We start from the raw sequence: 18179 nt of genomic DNA on the forward strand, positions 1-18179 counted from the left end.
GGGTGGCGGGGAGCAGAAGTAGAAGCATTAAAGCTGACCAGGCTACGGAGCGGGAGAGTACCTCCGCCAGTGATGAAGCCCCCTTGGCTCAGCTTCCGGTTTCCCCAGCGCAAGGCCTGGTTATCTCCTTTCCCCACCCCTGCCCTACCTCTCACCGCTCTCTTCCTCCAACCCAGGCTTCCACTTTCAAGTCCCTCTCCTGGGCCACAGTCCTAGCAACCCAGAATTTGGACTGGAGTTCCGAGGGAACTTGGAGAAAGTAATAAAGGACCACCTTTCCCTTCTATATTTCATTCCCTTTCTGGGCCCTCAGGGACGTGCTCAAGCAGTCGGTGTCAGATTTCTTGTGCGAGGGTTGAGTGGGAGTGTAATCTGATTAATGAAGCAGGGAAACTGAGGCAGAAAAATGTCCCTTGTTCAAGGAGACTGGCAGGGACACAAGAAGTTTCCCAGGATTCCCTCTCCTCAACACCCCCTTCCCCATCATCTGGGAGACCTGAGGCTCACCCTCCGGGCCCACTCCCTAGGTCATCGTGTTCCGCCCCCGCGCCTGTCCCCTCCGCAGGTTCAGGGCGGGGCGGTCCGTGAGTCAGCTCCCAGATCCAGCCCAGGAGGGGGTAGAGCTAGATCCGCTGGGTGTGGAGTACGCTGGACTGGTCGAAAGGCCGCGTCTGGAGTGAGTGGGTCTGATCGGGCTCTTGCGGCGCTCCAGGGCGAGTAGTCCCAGGTCTGGGGGAGAGAATCTTTTCTGTGAGACCGCCTTCTCCCTGGCCCCGCCCCCTCCCAGTTCCCCCAGAGACGGCCGCTTCCTGGTCCCCGTCGCAACCATGGCCGAAGAACAACCGCAGGTCGAATTGTTCGTGAAGGTAAGAACACCTTCTCCCTCCTAGGCCCCCCTCCGAGTTACTGGAAGGCAACTTGCACTTTTCCCCAGCTCTAGCCTTAACTCCCTAATCCCTTTTCTCTTTGATCCCCACCCCCAAGCCCACGTGCAGTCTTTAGGGCGTGTGTGGCAGGGGCCTGGGGTGGTGGTGGCCGGGGTTTGGGAGGGGAAGACAATTGATGTGTGCGTGGGTAATGAGAAATCTAGGCTCAACCCTGAAAAGTTTGTAGAACTGCAAGTTTCCAGCAGCCTAAAGGACAGGAAAGTAGAGAAAAGGGAGGGTTCCCAGGAGCTGAGAAGATTGACGGGAGTGGGTGTGGGGGGACAGCTGATAGGAGGACCGAGAGAGAAGGGGGCAGCAGGAGACCTACAGGCTTTGGGTGGGACAGAGGGAAACATCCGGATGAGGGCCCTACAAGAAGATCAGAGGGTGAGGAGCATAGTGGGGGAGACTTGGATGGGGGGGTGTCGGGGCGGGGGAGGTTTCAAGGAAGAGGGTGTGGTCCGGAGGCCTGGGAGTGGGACCAGGTGAACTGGGAAGAATTGGTGGGGTGGAAAGAGACGGGAGAGGGGGAGTAGAGTTCCAGAAGCTGGCTCAGAGAGGTGATGGGGTCGAGGATGAGTGTCCTGAGGACTTGGAGAAGCGAGAGAAAGGGTGGTGGCGAGGAGATGAGAGTTGAGTTGTGGCTACCGCGAGGGTAGATGGGGAGAGAGCAGAAGGAGGAGAGCTGAGTTAGGGCGTTTAGGGTTTGGGGGTTACCAAAACAGATGAAAAAGAGTCGCCCCAGCTCTGTGCTCTCTGCGGGTGTGGATGAGGAGAGGTGGTCCCAAGGTATTTGCATATCGAAACCGCAGGCTGCCGTTTCCTGCCCGCTCCCTTCCCCACTAGCACTGCATTCTCTCCCCTCTCTGGATCTCTTCTTTGTGCCCCTCCCTCCCTTTAGCGACCTCCCCCTCCGTCGGTGACTCCCGGTTCACACATTCTCCCCACCCTTCGCTTTCCTGCCTCCTTTCTCTCCACTTCCCCGCTTTTGTTCATCTAGCCTTTGTGTGTTCCAGCCCGTTTCTCCCTCTCCTTTATGCTGGGGCTTCTCCGGTAGCCGTTCCCTCTCCCTCAGCCATGCCTGGGTCGGCCCCCTTAGGTGTGGTCCCCACCTCACTCTCACACTTGCCTCAGGGGCTATTTTTATTTTTACTCCTGGGTGAGTCTGCGCTCTAGAGATTCCAGCCCTGGGTCCTGTGTGAGGAAGATTATCCAGAGCCAGGGGACTTGTCCTGGGAAACCCCAGCTGTGCCCAGGGAAGAGGGAGGTGGCCTTCGCTGCCCAGGCCTCAGCCTCACAGGTCCCTGCCCCCACTGCTTGCCAGGAAGGAAGCTGCTGAGACCGGAGACACAGTGAGATGAATCACCCTCAGCTAACGGGGAGGTGTCCTTTGGGGGATGAGGTCACTACTTGCAGATTAGAGGGCAGCCCCCCTCTGCAAGGCCCTCCACATCTCTAGGACGAGGCTCTGAGCCCCTTGACTCCCCACCCCGCTGCTTGGGTAGAGGTATAGGGAACCAGAACTCCTGCTGCCAAACCCTGCCCCACCTCTCCTGTTCTCAGGCTCTACTCCATTCAGGAATCCAGGCCTCTAGCCCACAACTCTAGCCTCACCAAAGTCCCTCTCTAGGCGTTATTTCATGGGTGGATGTGAGAATTAAATGAGTTTTTGTATGTAAAGTGCTTAGGATAGTACAGAGAAAACTAACTACACCACCATTAGTGTTCCCTCTCTAGGGTCCAAATCCTCCAAGTTCTCCAAAGCCCATTCCCTCTGCCTACCTCCATCCGTCCTCAACTCTCTGGGGAACCAGAAGCCTACCTTTGCAGAAGATACTCTCACTGACCCATCTTAGGTTTGACCCAGACCCCAGGGTAGAGAGCCCAGTTCTGGAGGGGTGCTTTTAGCGGTGAGACTGAGTATGTGTCATGACTAGGCAGAAACCAGCTAGGTCTGGGAGTAGGAGATGCAGAGAATGGCCTGGGGATGAGTGGGGTGCACCAGGCCTAACCTTGGGCTGGGGGTTGCTTTCCAGGCTGGCAGTGATGGGGCCAAGATCGGGAACTGCCCCTTCTCCCAGAGACTGTTCATGGTGCTCTGGCTCAAGGGAGTCACCTTCAATGTCACCACTGTTGACACCAAAAGGTAGGTGCACTTCTGTTCCTCTAAACTCCCTTGTGCACACACACATGCACACTTACACACTCACCCACCTGAGTCCTTCCATCCTGAACTGTTTTCCCCTCTATCCGGAGTCTCTTTGCCACGTGTCTCCATCTCTCCTTTCTGGGTCTCCCTAACTCCCTTTTCCTGTCTTAATGCCTGGTCTCTCCTCCAGGCGGACTGAGACAGTGCAGAAGCTGTGCCCAGGAGGGCAGCTCCCATTCCTGCTGTATGGCACTGAAGTGCACACAGACACCAACAAGATTGAGGAATTTCTGGAGGCGGTGCTGTGCCCTCCCAGGTATAGAGGAACTTGGAAAGGGGAGTAGGGGAGCTGGGAGACTCTGGGAGAGAGAGGTTGAAGAAATGAAAAACAGAGATGGTGGTGGGGCTGTGGCAGGGGAGCTGAGGTTCCTCCTCAGAAGATATCTTATCCTGTTTGTCCCATTGGCTTCCAGGTACCCCAAGCTGGCAGCTCTGAACCCTGAATCCAACACAGCTGGGCTGGACATATTTGCCAAATTCTCTGCCTACATCAAGAATTCAAACCCAGCTCTCAATGATAGTGAGTCTTGTGGGTTGGAGGCCTGGGTCCTAGGAGGAATAGGAAAGATCCAGTGATTAGGGGCACCTGGACATTCAGATACCCTGAATGTTGGCAAATCTTACTTCAATTTAAAAAAAAAAAAAAAAGAGAGTCAGTGAGAGAGAGGGAGAGAGACTCTAGATCCAGATGACCTGAGTACAGATTCTAGTAGCTGTGTGACTTTGGGGAATTCATTGAACTTCTCTGTACATCCATTTCCAGATCTATAAAATGAGGATAACAGTACCTACTTCGTGGGTTGATGTGAGAATTAAATGAGTTTTTGTGTGTAAATTGCTTAGAATAACACAGAGAAAATGAACTACATTAGTGTTAGCTATTATTATTTTGGACTGGCCTCACCATTAGTGTTCACCCCCTCATGGGCCTTCTTGGACTATGTCCGTCTTCTGATGTTCTTACCAACTCCCTTCTCTTGCACAGACCTGGAGAAGGGGCTCCTGAAAGCCCTGAAAGTTTTAGACAATTACTTGACATCCCCTCTCCCAGATGAAGTAGATGAGACCAGTGCTGAGGATGAGGGCATCTCTCAGAGGAAGTTTCTGGACGGCAATGAGCTCACTCTGGCTGACTGCAACCTGTTGCCAAAGCTCCACATAGTACAGGTGAGTGGTCACTGTGGGAGGAGAGGGGGGGTCGCTGGGATGGCTCTTTAAGGGTCTCCCACGCAGGCTTCCCATGACAATCACTCCAAAGGTGCTTTCTTTCTTAGGGTGGTTTTCAATAGCAGACACCACCCCATTCCTTCTCTGCTGTCTTTGCTGGCAAGACCACTACTTGAGAGAATTACATTCCACGATGCAAGGTGTGGGTGCAAACAGACTGGCCTAGGGTAACACATCCCAGTGTTACTTTCAAGAATGCTCTTCCTGTCTCTGTCATTGCCAAATCCCCAGATCAGAGAGCAGGCTTTTCCTAAAATCAAAGTTTTAAGTCTATAGCTTCAGTCTCCACTTCCCCTTGTGGAAGATGAAAACTGCTGGTTCCCATGTTTTTGTCATAGTTCAAAGCTATGGTTTAGTTTCTGAAATGTGGGCCCAGTGTCAGTCTGCTGCAGAACTGTGTACTGAAAATCTCTGTACTAGGCACGGAGAGACAAGATATGTGGTGACTGGTCCTTGCCCTCAAAGGATCTGAAATCTAGCTGAGAAGATAAAACATTCACATGATTAATAATACATGATTAAAAGCCAAATGAAAAGTAGAAAAAAGTTGCTGTGGAAATTCAAGAGGAGAGTTTTATGGTTTGTGAATTATATTTCAAAATCAAGAGGGGAAAACTAGCACCATGGACTGGGGTGGCCTGAAAAGGGGCTGGTTATAAATGGCCAGGATTTCAGTAAGCGGAGAGGATGGGTGAAGGCCTTACAAGACAGTGAGGGGTTAAGAAAGATGATTGAAGATGATTTATATGGGAGATAAGAATCATCGGAAGAGAAACCAGATAGTGGACCTACTTGAATGCCTGGATTTTATCATGAAGCCTTGGGATAAGGGAAAGACCAAGAGCATGGCAGCCAATGTCACTTTCCTGAAGCTAAACCTACTGGTTCTCCTCTCCCCAACCCTAGGTGGTATGTAAGAAGTACCGAGGATTCTCCATTCCGGATGTGTTTCGGGGAGTGCATAGGTACCTGCGCAATGCCTATGCTCGGGAAGAGTTTGCCTCCACCTGTCCAGATGATGAGGAGATCGAGCTGGCCTATGAGCAAGTGGCCAAGGCCCTCAAATAAGCCCCTCCTGGAGCTCTCTCGCCCCCCTCCATTTTCTCCACAAAGGCCCTGGGTGGTTTCCACATGGTTACCCAATGGACACACTCCAAAATGGCCAGTGGGCATAGAATCCTGGAGCACCTGTTCAGGGCTTGCTGGGGGGGATGAGGAGAAAGGAGAGGGGATCTGGGTGAGATTTTTACTATGGGGTGGGTAGGACAACGTATTTCAGTAATAAAGTACAGAATGAAAATCTAGTGCTTTGGGACTTCCCTGGTGGTACAGTGGTTAAGAATCCACCTGGCAATGCAGGGAACATGGGTTCGAGCCTTGGTCTGGGAAAATCCCACATGCCACGGAGCAGATAAGCCTTTGCGCCACAACTACCGAGCCTGTGCTCCAGAGCCTGTGAGCCCGGGTGCAAAAACTACTGAAGCCCGCGCGCCTAGAGCCGGTGCTCCCGCAACAAGAGAAGCCACCGCAACGAGAAGCCCGCGCACCGCAACAAAGAATAGCAGCCCCTGCTCCGCAACTAGAGAAAGCCCGCGCATATCGATGAAGACCCAACGCAGCCAAACATAAATAATTTTAAAGGAAAAAAGAAAATCTAGTGTTTTTACACAAAGGGGACTTGAAGTGTGAGCAACACGGAATGAAGAGTGGGTCAATGACCTCGAACTCCTGGCAGAAACCGGGAATTTAGAACAGGGGTGCTTGTGACGGGGCTGCCATTTTTAGTGCGGGTCCACCGTAGCGCTGTTTTGTGCTCCATGTAGCACTCGCAGCCCCGCCGCCAGAGCCGACCAGATCTGGGTGGGTCTGGGCAGAGCTCGTGGGGCGGGGCCGAATTCCGAGAAGGGGGGGCGCAGTCGGGGTGGAGTGGGCGCGGCAAAGCAGGGCGGAATGGGCGTGACATCGAGGAGCCCCGCCCCGTCCCGCTTAGACAATGCCCCGGAGCCGCCAGACCGTCGCGCCCCCGACCCACTGTAGTACTTGAGCGCGCCTACCCGGGGACCCCTCAAAGCCAAAGCTCCAATCCCCTAGGCTTGAAGACTACGACTCTCTTCTTCACCAACTCTGTCCTTAGGGGGTGGGGCCCCAGCCAAGAGCACAGAGCTGCAAGAGTGGGGGTGGCCGCAGGAGGTGAGTCTGGTGGGAGGTGCTCCTCGGACCGTGTGTGTGTGGGGAGTTTGGGGGTGCTGGGCCCATGCCTGCGCCGGACAGTGCAGAGGGTCGACATTTGGGTGCGGAGCTGAGTCGGGGTGGACTTTGGGGAAGATGGATCGGGAGACTGGGGCACCCGGTCCTGGCGCCCGGAGCGGTGCCTGCTCCCCAGAACCACGCCCCCCCGTTTCCCCGCCCCTCGGATTTCGTTTTAGACCTCTCCCAGTCCTCCGGGACTCAGTCTGGTTTACACTGGGTCGCGCTAGGAACGGAGTGACCGGCCAGGGTAGAGAGGATGTTTAACTCCTTAGGCTCTAATTCCTCCCTCCTTGTCCCTCTCTCCCGTTCTCGTTCGGACACCCAGGACTTTCATCCCCCAGGTCCTGACTCTCTCCCCAGCTGTCTCCTCCTGTCCCATAACCCTTGTGGGCTCCTCGCCGCACTTCGGGTCCCTAAGGCAGCGAGCAGCAGAGGGTTAAGGGGGCGGGGCCGCTGCATTTTTTGGGAGTGAGCGCATCCTAGCGGCTGCCAAGAGGGGCGCCCGGCAGGGACCTCTCGAAGACCCCGAGCAGGGGCAACAGGTGTTTTGGAGACTAGCGATCCCGCTCTCGTTCCTCGGACTTCCCCTAAAGCAGCAGACCCGCGAGGATGCGGGGTGGAGTGGGGCCGGCAGGAGAGGAAGGTCTGGAGGGGGTGGGGCGGAGTGGGAGGGGCGCCCGGAGATGGCAGGAGGAAGACCCGGGCGCTTTTAACCATCCCCCTATGCCCTTCTTTGCATGTCTCTCTCTGCCTACCCCCGTTCTGTTTCTTCTCCCAGACAGGTGAAGTTAAAAAGAGACAACTGAGAAATCAGCGCAGCCGGAGGGGGCGTCTGTGTGGATGGGATGGGGACGCCAGGGGAGGGGCTGGGCCGCTGTTCCCATGCCCTGATCCGGGGGGTCCCGGAGAGCCTGGCGTCGGGGGAGGGTGCGGGGGCTGGCCTTCCGGCTCTGGACCTAGCCAAAGCTCAGAGGGAGCATGGGGTGCTGGGGGGTAAACTGAGGCAGCGATTGGGGCTGCAGCTATTAGAACTGCCTCCTGAAGAGTCGCTGCCGCTGGGACCGCTGCTTGGTGACACCGCTGTGATCCAAGGGGATACGGCCCTAATCACGCGGCCCTGGAGCCCCGCCCGCAGGCCGGAGGTGAGCGCCTGGGCACGGTTGGGGTAGGGGGACGGGAGGATCTGGACGTCTGGGGCTTAAGGGAAGAATGGGGGTGGGAATGTCTCTGCTTCGCGCCCTCTTTTCCTGCCCTAAGGTCGATGGCGTCCGCAAAGCCCTCCAGGACCTGGGGCTCCGAATTGTGGAGATGGGGGACGAGAACGCGACGCTGGATGGCACTGATGTTCTCTTCACCGGTGAGGCTGGGGTGCCTGCACCCTGGGGCTTGGCACAGGGAAGCAGACTTTGGGAGACTGGGCCATCTCGGGCCTTGTTTCCAACCCACTCCGGCCTCATACCTCGACGGCCTCCCTGGGCTCAGGCCGGGAGTTTTTCGTAGGCCTCTCCAGGTGGACTAATCACCGAGGAGCTGAGATCGTGGCGGACACGTTCCGGGTGAGGAGCGGGACCAGCCTTGGATGGGGGGAGCAGGGAGCGGATGGGGGTCTGAGGGACCTGGGCGGGGGCGCGGGGCGGGCCGCGCTGAGGAGGAAGAGGCTGAGAGCAGCCTGTGTTTGAGGGTATCCTCTCACCCTTCCCGCGTCCCTGAATACTTTCCCTTGTTCCCCTTAGGACTTTGCCGTCTCCACGGTGCCGGTCTCGAGCCCCTCCCACCTGCGTGGCCTCTGCGGCATGGGGGGACCCCGCACTGTGGTGGCAGGTAGCAGCGAGGCTGCCCAAAAAGCTGTCAGGGTGAGAAGGGGTTGGGGCTGGGGTGGGGCAGGTTGGGGCGCGGCCAACAAAAGTGGGCGTGGCTCCGGGCCTGGGAGGCGGGGAGTTGGGAGGCTCTGAGAATTAACTCCAACCCCTACCCTCATGGAGCTGTCCATCTATGTGAAAACACGTGTGAAAACAAGAAGTTATTATAAACGGGACAGACAGCTGCAACACGGAGGAACAGGGGCAATTAACACCGTTTTCCCGAGTTTCAAGAAACTCCCTAAAGGGCACCCAAGCTGTGTCTTGAAGGATGGACAGGACCGACCCGTGGGATCTGAAGTAGGGGAGAAGTGGGTAGCAGGTGGAAAGAACTGCGTGTGAGTCCGAGGTGGAAATTAGACAAGTTAATTAAAGCACTTAGTGCCTGACACATAGTAAGTGCTATGTGATTGCTGTCATTATTATTCCACAATAATGTAACTCTGTCCCCAGCCCTTAGCGGTGGTAGGGCAGCCGGACTCAGTTGTGGAGAGGCTCTGAGCCTTGCATGCTTCCTCTCTCCTCTCCCCCAGGCAATGGCAGTGTTGACGGATCACCCCTATGCCTCCCTGACCCTCCCAGATGATGCAGCGGCTGACTGTCTCTTTTTGCGTCCTGGGCTGCCTGGTATGCCCCCTTTCCTCCTGCACCGTGGAGGCGGGGACCTGCCCAACAGCCAGGAGGTGAGAGAAGGCAGGAGCTCCACCACCAACAACAACCAGAGAAATGGGGCTCAGGCCTCCCTAGTGGGAGGAAGAAGGGGTACCTTTTCTAGAAGCCAGGGTGGGGCCACTCTAGCTGGCTGAAATGGGGCCCTGGCTGTGGGCCTTGGGGTCTTACTCCCTTCTCCCCACACACTGTCCTCCCTGCAGGCACTGCAGAAGCTCTCTGACGTCACCCTGGTACCTGTGTCCTGCTCGGAACTGGAGAAGGCAGGCGCTGGGCTCAGCTCCCTCTGCCTGGTGCTCAGCACACGCCCCCACAGCTGAGAGCCTGGCATTGGGGTCCTGGCTGACCAGGGGCAGGGTGGCATAGGAGTAGAAGGGGAAGGAAGGTTAGATAGAGGACAGTGAATAGGTAGTAGTGGGGAGATGGCCCCAAGGTAGGGGGAGGGCATAGAGTGAGAAAAAGGATGGAGGTCACTGGGTGAATCCTCTCCTCAAGAACTAATAAAACAGAACTGACCTTTTAGACTGGGCTGCGACTGGGCTGCGACTGGTGTCTTACTGGGGCAGGGGGTCAAGGGCAGGGCTGAAACCTGAGGTTGGGGTCAGTGCTGGGAAGGAGGCCTCCTTCATTCATCAAACCTCCTTCATTCATCAGGCCTCCTTCATTCATCATTCAGTGCTCACTGACTCATTGTCCAGCCCTGTCATAGCTGCTTGGGCACAAGACGGACAGGACAGAATTTCTATGATGGGGAGCATGTACAGGGCAGAGAAAAAATATGGGTGAATCACTCACTTAATTTATCTAAATGTCAGATGATTCAGAGACTGGAGGATCAACAGCCCATCCCTAGTTGATAGGAGGAAATGACATTTCCAGGGATATTCATTTTCACTCATTTACTGAGGCTTAGCGGTGATATAAAAAGGGTCAGTCTCCTGATATCAGGGGACTCACGTGAAAATTTCTTATAAATTGAAATACAGGTTGTAATGGAACAATTCACAGGAGGCTGTTGCTATGAGAGAAATAAGGGGGCTCTGTAGGGCATCAGAGTGTATGCAGGGGTGGGCAAAGTGGGTCAGAAATAGCTTCCCAGCAAAGGCTACACTTGAACTGAGTCCTGAGAATAAATAAGAATTAGCCAGGCAGATAGTGGGGAGGAGGCAAAGGCTAATCCAGGAAGAAGGAATTGCACTGGGCAAAGGCGCATTTGGGGGCTGGGGAGAATTTCTCTAAGGCTGTCCTGTTCTAGGCACTGAGTGACAGAGATGAGCCTGGAGAGTAAGTAGAGTACTGTAGCACCTTGAACCCAAAGCTGAGGCCCAAGGGCCCAGAGCCGAAATACTGCTGAAATATAGGCTGTCAGGAGCAGGTTAGCATTTGGGGAGAATACCTCTAGTTTCAGGGAGGAGAACAAGGGCAGGAGGATGAGGTGGGGCTATGGGTAATCCAGGGAGGAAATAAAGAGTACATTCAGGTGGCAGTGCTGGGTGTGAAAAGGGTGTGGATTTGACAGTGACATTAAAATAGAAAGACAGGACTTGGTTTATCGTGTGGGAGTGAGAGGAAGGAGGTCTACATGACTCTCCATTTCTGGCTTGGGCAATGGGGTTGATCAAGAGAGAATGCAGAGGAGGAAGGATTAGGTAAGTGGCTTGGGAGATGACAGTGAGTTGGCTTTTGGACCTGCTGTGTGCAGAATGCCTAGGGCCAGCCAGGCAGGGATGTCTGAGGGACAGTTTGGAAATCTCGTGTCAGAGATCTGAACTGGAGAGAGTTATGGATGTTGCTTGCACAGAAAAAGGCTGAGGACTGGCTGTGGATGACAGCATCCCAGGAGATGGAGAAGGCAGATAAAGAAAAAGACAAACCTGGAATGGTGGAGAATACTGCAGGGGTAGGGAGCAAGGATGAGGAGTCCAGAAGGAAGACAACAGCATTAAAGAAAAACAGCTTAAATAAGAGCGATCAAAGGCCAAGCCAGATGAATGCTAATAAATGTCTAGTGGGTGTGGTTATTAGGACATCACTGGCAATCTCATGGCGAGCACGTGAGCAGTGGGAGTGGAGTGAAGAGAAAAATGGAAGAGACAGGTGTAGGCCCTTGGTTCAAAGAGCTTGACTGTGGAGAGAAGGGAAGAGATAGGGCAAAAATCTAGGAGCTGTTGATGTCTTAAGATAGGGAGACAGGGCTTGATCAGGTTTAAGGACATCAGTAGTGAAGGAGACCTGAAAGCTGTGTGAGAGATGGGGACCAAAATCAGCAGCAGAGATAGCCTGGATCCTCCGTCTCCTGACTCCCAGTCTAGTGCTCATTTCTATCCCATGGTGCCTTCCTTTTCCAGGTGAAGGGCCAAGAAGGGGAGGGGTGTTATGGAGAGCTGGGAGCCCCCAGCTTGTGAGGTAGTAAGGGCTTCCTTTCGAACTACAACCGCATAGGTGGTGGAGGCATCAGCAGGGACCACTGGGGACAGTCGGCAGGATCTTCTGAGGGCCGCATGATCCAGGTCTGCGTAGAGCAGGCTCTGAAAGGTGGGGAGGAAGGTAGGAGGGTCTCAGATGTCTGACTCCCTTGGGGATCCAAGCCTCTGTCTTTCTTGGTCCACTTTACTCACGGATTCTGGCCAGCCCCCATCCCACCCCCAAACCTTTACCGGCTCCTGGTCCAGGTCCCCTGCAATCTTGGGCTCTTCCTCCTCTACTGGGCTCTGGGGCTCCGCTTTCACGAATGGAACTATGTGGGGGGGGACAGAGCTGAAGGATTGAGAGAAGGTGACCAACTTGTCTGCTCCCAGCAAGGGCTCAGACTCAGGAATTGGGTGGGGAATGTGCGGGGAAGGCAAATGGGGTGGAGTTAGTCTCACCAAATCTGGGGGGTGGTCGAGGCGGGTGAGGGGGCGAGCGCCTGTAAGGGATGGATAAGAGTCTCTAAGAACCACTAATCTTGTCTCGCTTGTTCTGGGCCCCAGGACGCGCCAACAACAACCCAGCAACAGTCCGGCTCTGACCAGCAAAACAACCTAGGTTCCCACCCGCACAGATAGTTCCGCCCACGCTTGGAGCCAGCTCGGCCTCTAGCTTGGCTTCCTTAGCTAGGGCTCCACCCACCAGCCCATGGCCTCGCCCGCAAGTTCCGACCACCCCCATTCGTCTCCGAACCACACCCGAGGGCTCCCGATGTAGTTTTGGCCCGCGAAAGTTCTGGGCCTGCCCCTCCCGCCTCTGGTCGAGAGCCTTTCAACCAGGCCCCGCCCCTAGAGCTCACCTGCGCAGCCAACAGGCCCAGCCCAGTACTCCGAGTCCCAGCACCAGCCCAGCGCCCAGCAGCGGGATTAGAGTCTGGGGATACACGGACCCTGCGGGAACGTTGGAAGCGGGGTAGCGGTGGATGCCGAGGTCAGGGTGCGGGGACAGAGAGCTAGCTCCGCCACTCAGGAACCCCCAGACCAGGCTTCCTCCCTGACGGGGGCGTGTGTCTGAGTTAGGTCCCCTTTGTGTGAAGGCCTGGACCTACCGTGGGTAGGCCCCGGAGCTCTGCAATAGGCCCGGTCCCCCAGCACGTGAAGCTCCGTACGGCTCTCGTTCTCTTGGCGGCCCTTGCAGATAAAGGTGCCCGAGTCCCCCGCGCTCAGGAGTAGCTCCAGCCGCCGGATATCAAGGTCCAGGGCACGTAGGCGGCCAGCAAAGGGCTGGACGGGAGACACGGTGGGGGTCCCGTTCGGTGAGGCCAACAAGATCGCGCGGCGTCCTTTGGACAGGCCTTTGCAAGCCGGGAATCTAGGTGCCCAGACCCAGCGGGTGGGTTGCGAGACCCCTACGCAGGAGAGATTCACCCGGTCCCCGGGGTGACCGTCCAGTGAAGCTAGGGGAGGCGGGGGAGGGGGCGGTTGCGGGGGACGGTGGTCAAGGCAAGTCCACAGAGCAAGACGCCCCTCCCCCTTACGCCTTTTCCCTCTCCTCTACCCACCCGCCAGCCTGGATCTTCCCATACACATCTCATCCCCCCCACTACCCGCACCGGGTCTCCTCCTCCTCCTGCCTCAGTCTTTCCTCGCCCATTCCGACTTTCCTGGGATGGCTTACCCCCGGGGTTCCCCTGGGCCCTCGACAGCAGCAGCGGCAGCAGCTGCAGAACCAAGGCCATGGCTGCGATGTGGTGGGAAGAGGAGGCCAGTGAATCAGCGAAGGAGACCGGAGGGAAATCAGAGGGGGGTGAAGGGGGAGACCGCAGGTCTGGGGGCTCCGATAAGGGGTGGGGGAGGGGCCACCAGCTGCCCACATCCCTCTGGGAATCCTTGCAGGCAGGTTCACAGCCCTCAACCAATGCTCACTTAGAATTCATGCTGGGGCCCTTTACACAAGCACTTTAGCAGACTTTAACTCTTTTTTTTTTTTTTTTGGCTGTGTTGGGTCTTTGTTTCTGTGCGAGGGCTTTCTCTAGTTGCGCCGAGCGGGGGGCCACTCTTCATCGCGGTGCGCGGGCCTCTCACTATCGCGGCCTCTCTTGTTGCGGAGCACAGGCTCCAGATGCGCAGGCTCAGCAGTTGTGGCTCACGGGCCTGAGCCACATGTGGGACCTTCCCAGACCAGAGCTCGAACCCGTGTCCCCTGCATTAGCAGGCAGATTCTCAACCACTGTGCCACCAGGGAAGTCCTATGATACTATTATACCTGAGAAGTCCCCAAGGGTTGGTTTGGGGTTTTTTTTTGCGGTACGCGGGCCTCTCACTGTTGTGACCTCTCCCGTTGCGGAGCACAGGCTCCGGACGCACAGGCTCAGCGGCCATGGCTCATGGGCCCAGCTGCTCCGCGGCATGTGGGATCTTCCCGGACCGGGGCACGAACCCGTGTCCCCTGCATCGGCAGGCGGACTCTCAACCACTGCGCCGCCAGGGAAGCCCTTGACTTTAACTCTTGAAGCATAGCGGTTGCCGGGAACACCACAGTTTCTGGATCTTGGCTGTCTGAATTCAAATCTCGACTTCACCTTCTAGCTGCGTGATGTGCGCAAGTCGCTTAACCTTTCTGGGCCTGCTTGCTCATCTGTAAAATGGGAATAAAAGCACCTACCTCGCAGAGTATTGTGAGAACTAAATAAAGTCATACCCAGTAAATGCCTAGAACAATGGCAAAGACATAGGAGTACTATATGCTTGCCATTATTACTATTTCTATTCTTATTTTAGCTGCTACCTCACCCCTCTGTGCCCACTTCGTCCCTCCCGGCCCAAGGTGGCCCGCCCAAATTGGCAGGTTTTGATTGGGGAGGTGCTTTGGAGCAGGTGCACAGCCCCACACCCAGGACTTCATCAGCCCTCACTGCACTGGAGCACCCAAGGCCAGGCCAAGCCCAGGTGGAGCCAGGATGAGGTCCTGAGAACCTTCAGGGGGCCTGAGGCAGCCCCTCCCTAACAGGCAGCTCCAGCCCATGCCTCTGCTGCTTTGACATCACAGAAGCTCTTGGTCACATCACAAATCGTACTCCTCCATCCTGTGGCTGAGGAGGGGTTGGGAAAACTAAGTGGACTGAGATTAATTTGGTGCTCAATTTCTGCCCACATACCCCTACCAATGCCCCCCAGGGAGCAAAATTTTGCAGTCAGCTTGGGCCACACCCCATTGTCCATTTCCCAGGAACCAGCAGACACTGCCACCACCACAGCCACTGTAACATCACAGGGGCCTTTGGTGATACTTCTTCAGAGGACTGGGCAGACAGGGATGTTACTCCTGGGGGCCAGGAGGGTGTGTCTTGGACTGAAACCAAGAGCCAAAATGGAGTTGGCCACTAGTGCACCTACCTACCCTCCCCACCTCTCTCTGCCATCCCCATCCCTACTGCCCCACTGGGTCCCGCTTAGCCCGTCCCTAAATGGGGAAGGAGGGGCCCCCAGAGGCCAGGTAGGGCGGGACTGTTGTGGCTATAAATTCCAAAAAGGCCACTCAACTCCCAGAGCAGGATCCCTGGAATTCTACTCTGTCAGCTGCTGCTGTTGCTACCGTTCTCAGGACCCTCACCATGAAAGGCCTTCTGCTGATCACCTTGTCTTCTCTGCTCTGCTGGGTCTCAGGTGAGCACCTGGGGGCCCCGAGGACCTGGTTCACCTGGTTAGGACTTTTACACCCTGCCCCAGGCACTGCCCTACACTACCCGTTACTCAAGAGCCCAAGCGCCCCCAGACCCAACTGGCTCAGCTCTCCTGTGCCCCGCTGTGACAGGGTCCTTGCTCTGTTTCTCAAGGACCCGTGTCTCCATCTTCCGACTCTTCCCCACCTCCAAGACGCACTCTTCTAACCTGCCCAGGGTTCCAGGTCCCCTGTTCCCCACTCCTTGGAAACCCTGATATCCAGTTCCCCTGCCAGCCCCACGCTGATACAGAACTCTCCAGGATCCAGCTTACCTGCTTTCTCCTCTCACCACCTGCACTCAGCCAGGGCGTCCTCCCAGAAATCTAGGCAACCAGTCTGGGGCTTCTTTTGCGACCCCTCCTCCCATCTACTCCATCAGGGACTTTGTGCTCAGTCCCTCCTCGAGCAGTGGCCTTTCCTAGATCGCCCCCCTGCTCCTCCCTGAGGTGCATACCTCCAGGAACACAAGCTTTCTGGAGGGCTCCAGTGACCTCTCAGAACCTCCCAGGGAACCAGGGAGATTTCCCGGGCTTCTAGGGAGGGAATGCCAAGGTTGCTCACCCCCAGGGTGAGGTGGGTTTCACTGAGGTGCAGTCACCAGGCTCCTCCACCCACTGACTGAACCCTTCCGTCCCTCAAACCTTGAATCGGACGCGGCAGAAACTTTCGGGGTGCCACCTTCTGCCTCTCTGCACCCATCCTCTCCATTTTGGCAAAGTGCTCGGATGGATTCTGATGATCTGTCTCCCAGATACTTCTCCTTTCTGTCAGAGAGCTACTGGGGTGGGAGGATTCAGTTCAAGTCTGGTTCCTCTTCCCATGCTCTTGGCGGCCCCAGGAGGTGAAGAATACATTGCTAATCTGGCCCCAGGTGGCTTTCTTGCCAGCCTCAAGTTCCAAGCCATTTCTGCAAGTGTTGTAACCACCATGATTTTTACTTTTAAGGTTTCTTCCTATTTCAAGACTCCATCTGTGACCTCTTCTGAATTCCTTCATCTCCTCCCTCGCCACCTCCATTCCTTCCCCGTGGTATTCTCACATTTCATCTGTCCCCAGCCCCATTGTTGGTAACTCTGCATCTCTAGACTCATCTCCAGATGGGGTGGAGTGAAGGAAGATATTTAGGGTGTGGGCCATTCACAGAGCAACTCCACCCTCACCCAACTTGCATTTTTTCTGCATCACTCACCCTCTCTGTCCCTACCAGAACAAACAGGTCAGAATACCTACTTGATTGGCTCTTCTCCACCGTGCCCACCAGCTGGGCTCATCCCCAGGTGAGTCAGACATTCCGTCACTTCAGCCCGACTTGTGTCTTCCCAGCTGACATTCGCTGTTACTCCTGCTACAAGGTCCCTTTGCTGGGCTGTGTGGACCGGCAGTCCTGCCACCTGGAACCAGGACAGCAATGCCTGACAACAAATGTGTACCTCGGTAACATTCCTTTCTTCAGTGGGGAGAGGGGCCCAGTGGGAGACTCTATGGCTGGGGCTGAGGTGGAACAGAGAATTACAGCAATGATAATATTTGGCCAAGGATTATTACGTGCCAGGCACCATCCTACGTCTTTACAAGGATTGTTTCAATTAATGCTCATGACAGCCCTATGAAGTGTGGGTGCTATTATTATACTGAGAAAACAGCCTCAAAAAGAGACAGTAACAGGTCCAAAGCCTCATGGGCAGCAAGTGATAGGACCAGGATTGGGGTGAGGGGCAGGGTAAGGAAGTGCAGGAGAAAGGTTAGACTGAGAAGAGATCCAGAAGGGGAAGACCAAGGGCAGAGTTGGGAAGGAAGGAAGCCTGGGTGGGGTGCACGGGTGGGGAGGTGGACACAGGCATGCCAGGTGCCCATCTTAACTGTCCCCACTGCCCCCTCCTAACCCCAGGGAAGATGTGGGTTTTCTCCAACCTACGCTGTGGCACACCAGAAGAGCCCTGTCGGGAGGCCTTCAACCAAACCAACCACAAGCTAGGCCTGACCTATAACACCACCTGCTGCAACAAGGACAACTGCAATAACCCAGCCCCTCGGCCCACCCCGGCCCTGGCCCTTGTCCTCCTTACCTCCTTGGCTGGCCTTAGCCTCTGGCTGTTGCACTGAGACTCACTCCATGGCTGCCCCTCCTCCCACCTGCCTTAGCCTCTCTTCTTGTGTCTTCGTATCCTCTGCTTCCTTTTGCTCAGAAAAGCATTTCTGCAGACCCTTCACATTTCTTTAATTAGACGGTGGTCCCCCGATCCATCCTTCCATCCCACACCCTCCACTCTGCTTCTCTGGAGTCTCTTTCCATTTCCCTTGACACCACTCCAGATCCTCCATCGTCTCCTAGAAGGGCTCCGCACTTTGCCTCCTGAACTCCCCTGTGCCCTATGTGAGGAGGGATTGGAATCTGGGCCTGAAATGGGGTTTCTGTCCTGTCCCCAGTGAAGGCTCCCAGGAAGGACCTGATGACCTCACTGTATGAGCTGATTCTCCAAACCCTGGCTCCCATACGTACCTCATCCTCTTGCTCACCCCTTTCCATTTTGAGTAATAAATGTCTGTATATGATCAATTGTGTATCAGAAGATCTATTGTCAGAGGCGCCCTCCCAGGAAATAACACTCTCAGCCCTCACACTCACCACTCACCCAAGAACCCTTCAGGGAGTTTCTCTCAGACGCTGGGCTGGGGCAGACGGAAAAACAGGTTTTGCAGGCTTCCATCCTCTCTTCCAGTGTCTGGGGGGTGGCGTACAGGGCCCAGTGTTTGGAGAAGCAATATTTACCTTAAATTGAGGCCACACCTCTGACGTACTGCCAAGAAAGAGGTGCAGTCTGGCTTGAGGGCTCCTCAGAAAGGGTAGGAGAGTTGCATGGGGATGGGACCTGGGACCCTCTTCCAGGCCTCAGTCCCTCAGGTTAG

At 55.7% G+C, this 18179-nt stretch overlaps 4 protein-coding genes across 5 annotated transcripts; 3 read left to right on the forward strand and 1 right to left on the reverse strand.

Moving 5' to 3' along the window:
* Positions 1-651: 651 nt before the first annotated feature.
* Positions 652-5979, forward strand: CLIC1 (chloride intracellular channel 1). Its single transcript, XM_082848171.1, has 6 exons — positions 652-866; positions 2963-3072; positions 3266-3391; positions 3549-3655; positions 4121-4302; positions 5269-5979. The coding sequence occupies exons 1-6, from the start codon at positions 828-830 to the stop codon at positions 5428-5430; spliced, it is 726 nt and encodes a 241-aa protein (XP_082704297.1). The 5' UTR covers positions 652-827; the 3' UTR covers positions 5431-5979.
* Positions 5980-6407: 428 nt separating this feature from the next.
* DDAH2 (DDAH family member 2, ADMA-independent) lies at positions 6408-9643 on the forward strand. The gene is made up of 7 exons (XM_082847115.1): positions 6408-6552; positions 7391-7754; positions 7870-7969; positions 8095-8168; positions 8346-8465; positions 9005-9154; positions 9344-9643. Exons 2-7 carry the CDS (start codon positions 7458-7460, stop codon positions 9458-9460), a joined length of 858 nt encoding a protein of 285 aa, XP_082703241.1. The 5' UTR covers positions 6408-6552; positions 7391-7457; the 3' UTR covers positions 9461-9643.
* A 1818-nt stretch (positions 9644-11461) lies between these two features.
* On the reverse strand, positions 11462-13696 carry MPIG6B (megakaryocyte and platelet inhibitory receptor G6b; the record flags this gene model as incomplete). Of its 2 annotated transcripts, XM_082848135.1 has the most annotated exons (6): positions 13227-13696; positions 12658-13005; positions 12409-12499; positions 12008-12048; positions 11798-11877; positions 11462-11668 (listed from the first exon to the last, which is right to left on the reverse strand). In XM_082848135.1, the coding sequence occupies exons 1-6, from the start codon at positions 13285-13287 to the stop codon at positions 11462-11464; spliced, it is 828 nt and encodes a 275-aa protein (XP_082704261.1). In that variant the 5' UTR covers positions 13288-13696. The 2 variants fall into 2 exon arrangements, with proteins under 2 accessions (XP_082704261.1, XP_082704262.1); XM_082848136.1 differs by lacking the exons at positions 11462-11668; positions 11798-11877 and adding an exon at positions 11878-11897.
* Positions 13697-15091: 1395 nt separating this feature from the next.
* LY6G6C (lymphocyte antigen 6 family member G6C) lies at positions 15092-17815 on the forward strand. Its single transcript, XM_082848921.1, has 3 exons — positions 15092-15214; positions 16596-16706; positions 17161-17815. The coding sequence occupies exons 1-3, from the start codon at positions 15163-15165 to the stop codon at positions 17373-17375; spliced, it is 378 nt and encodes a 125-aa protein (XP_082705047.1). The 5' UTR covers positions 15092-15162; the 3' UTR covers positions 17376-17815.
* Positions 17816-18179: the final 364 nt, after the last annotated feature.

The sequence above is a fragment of the Leucopleurus acutus genome, assembly GCF_964270905.1.
Source record: "Leucopleurus acutus genome assembly, chromosome: 10".
Taxonomy (NCBI): Eukaryota; Metazoa; Chordata; class Mammalia; order Artiodactyla; family Delphinidae; genus Leucopleurus; species Leucopleurus acutus.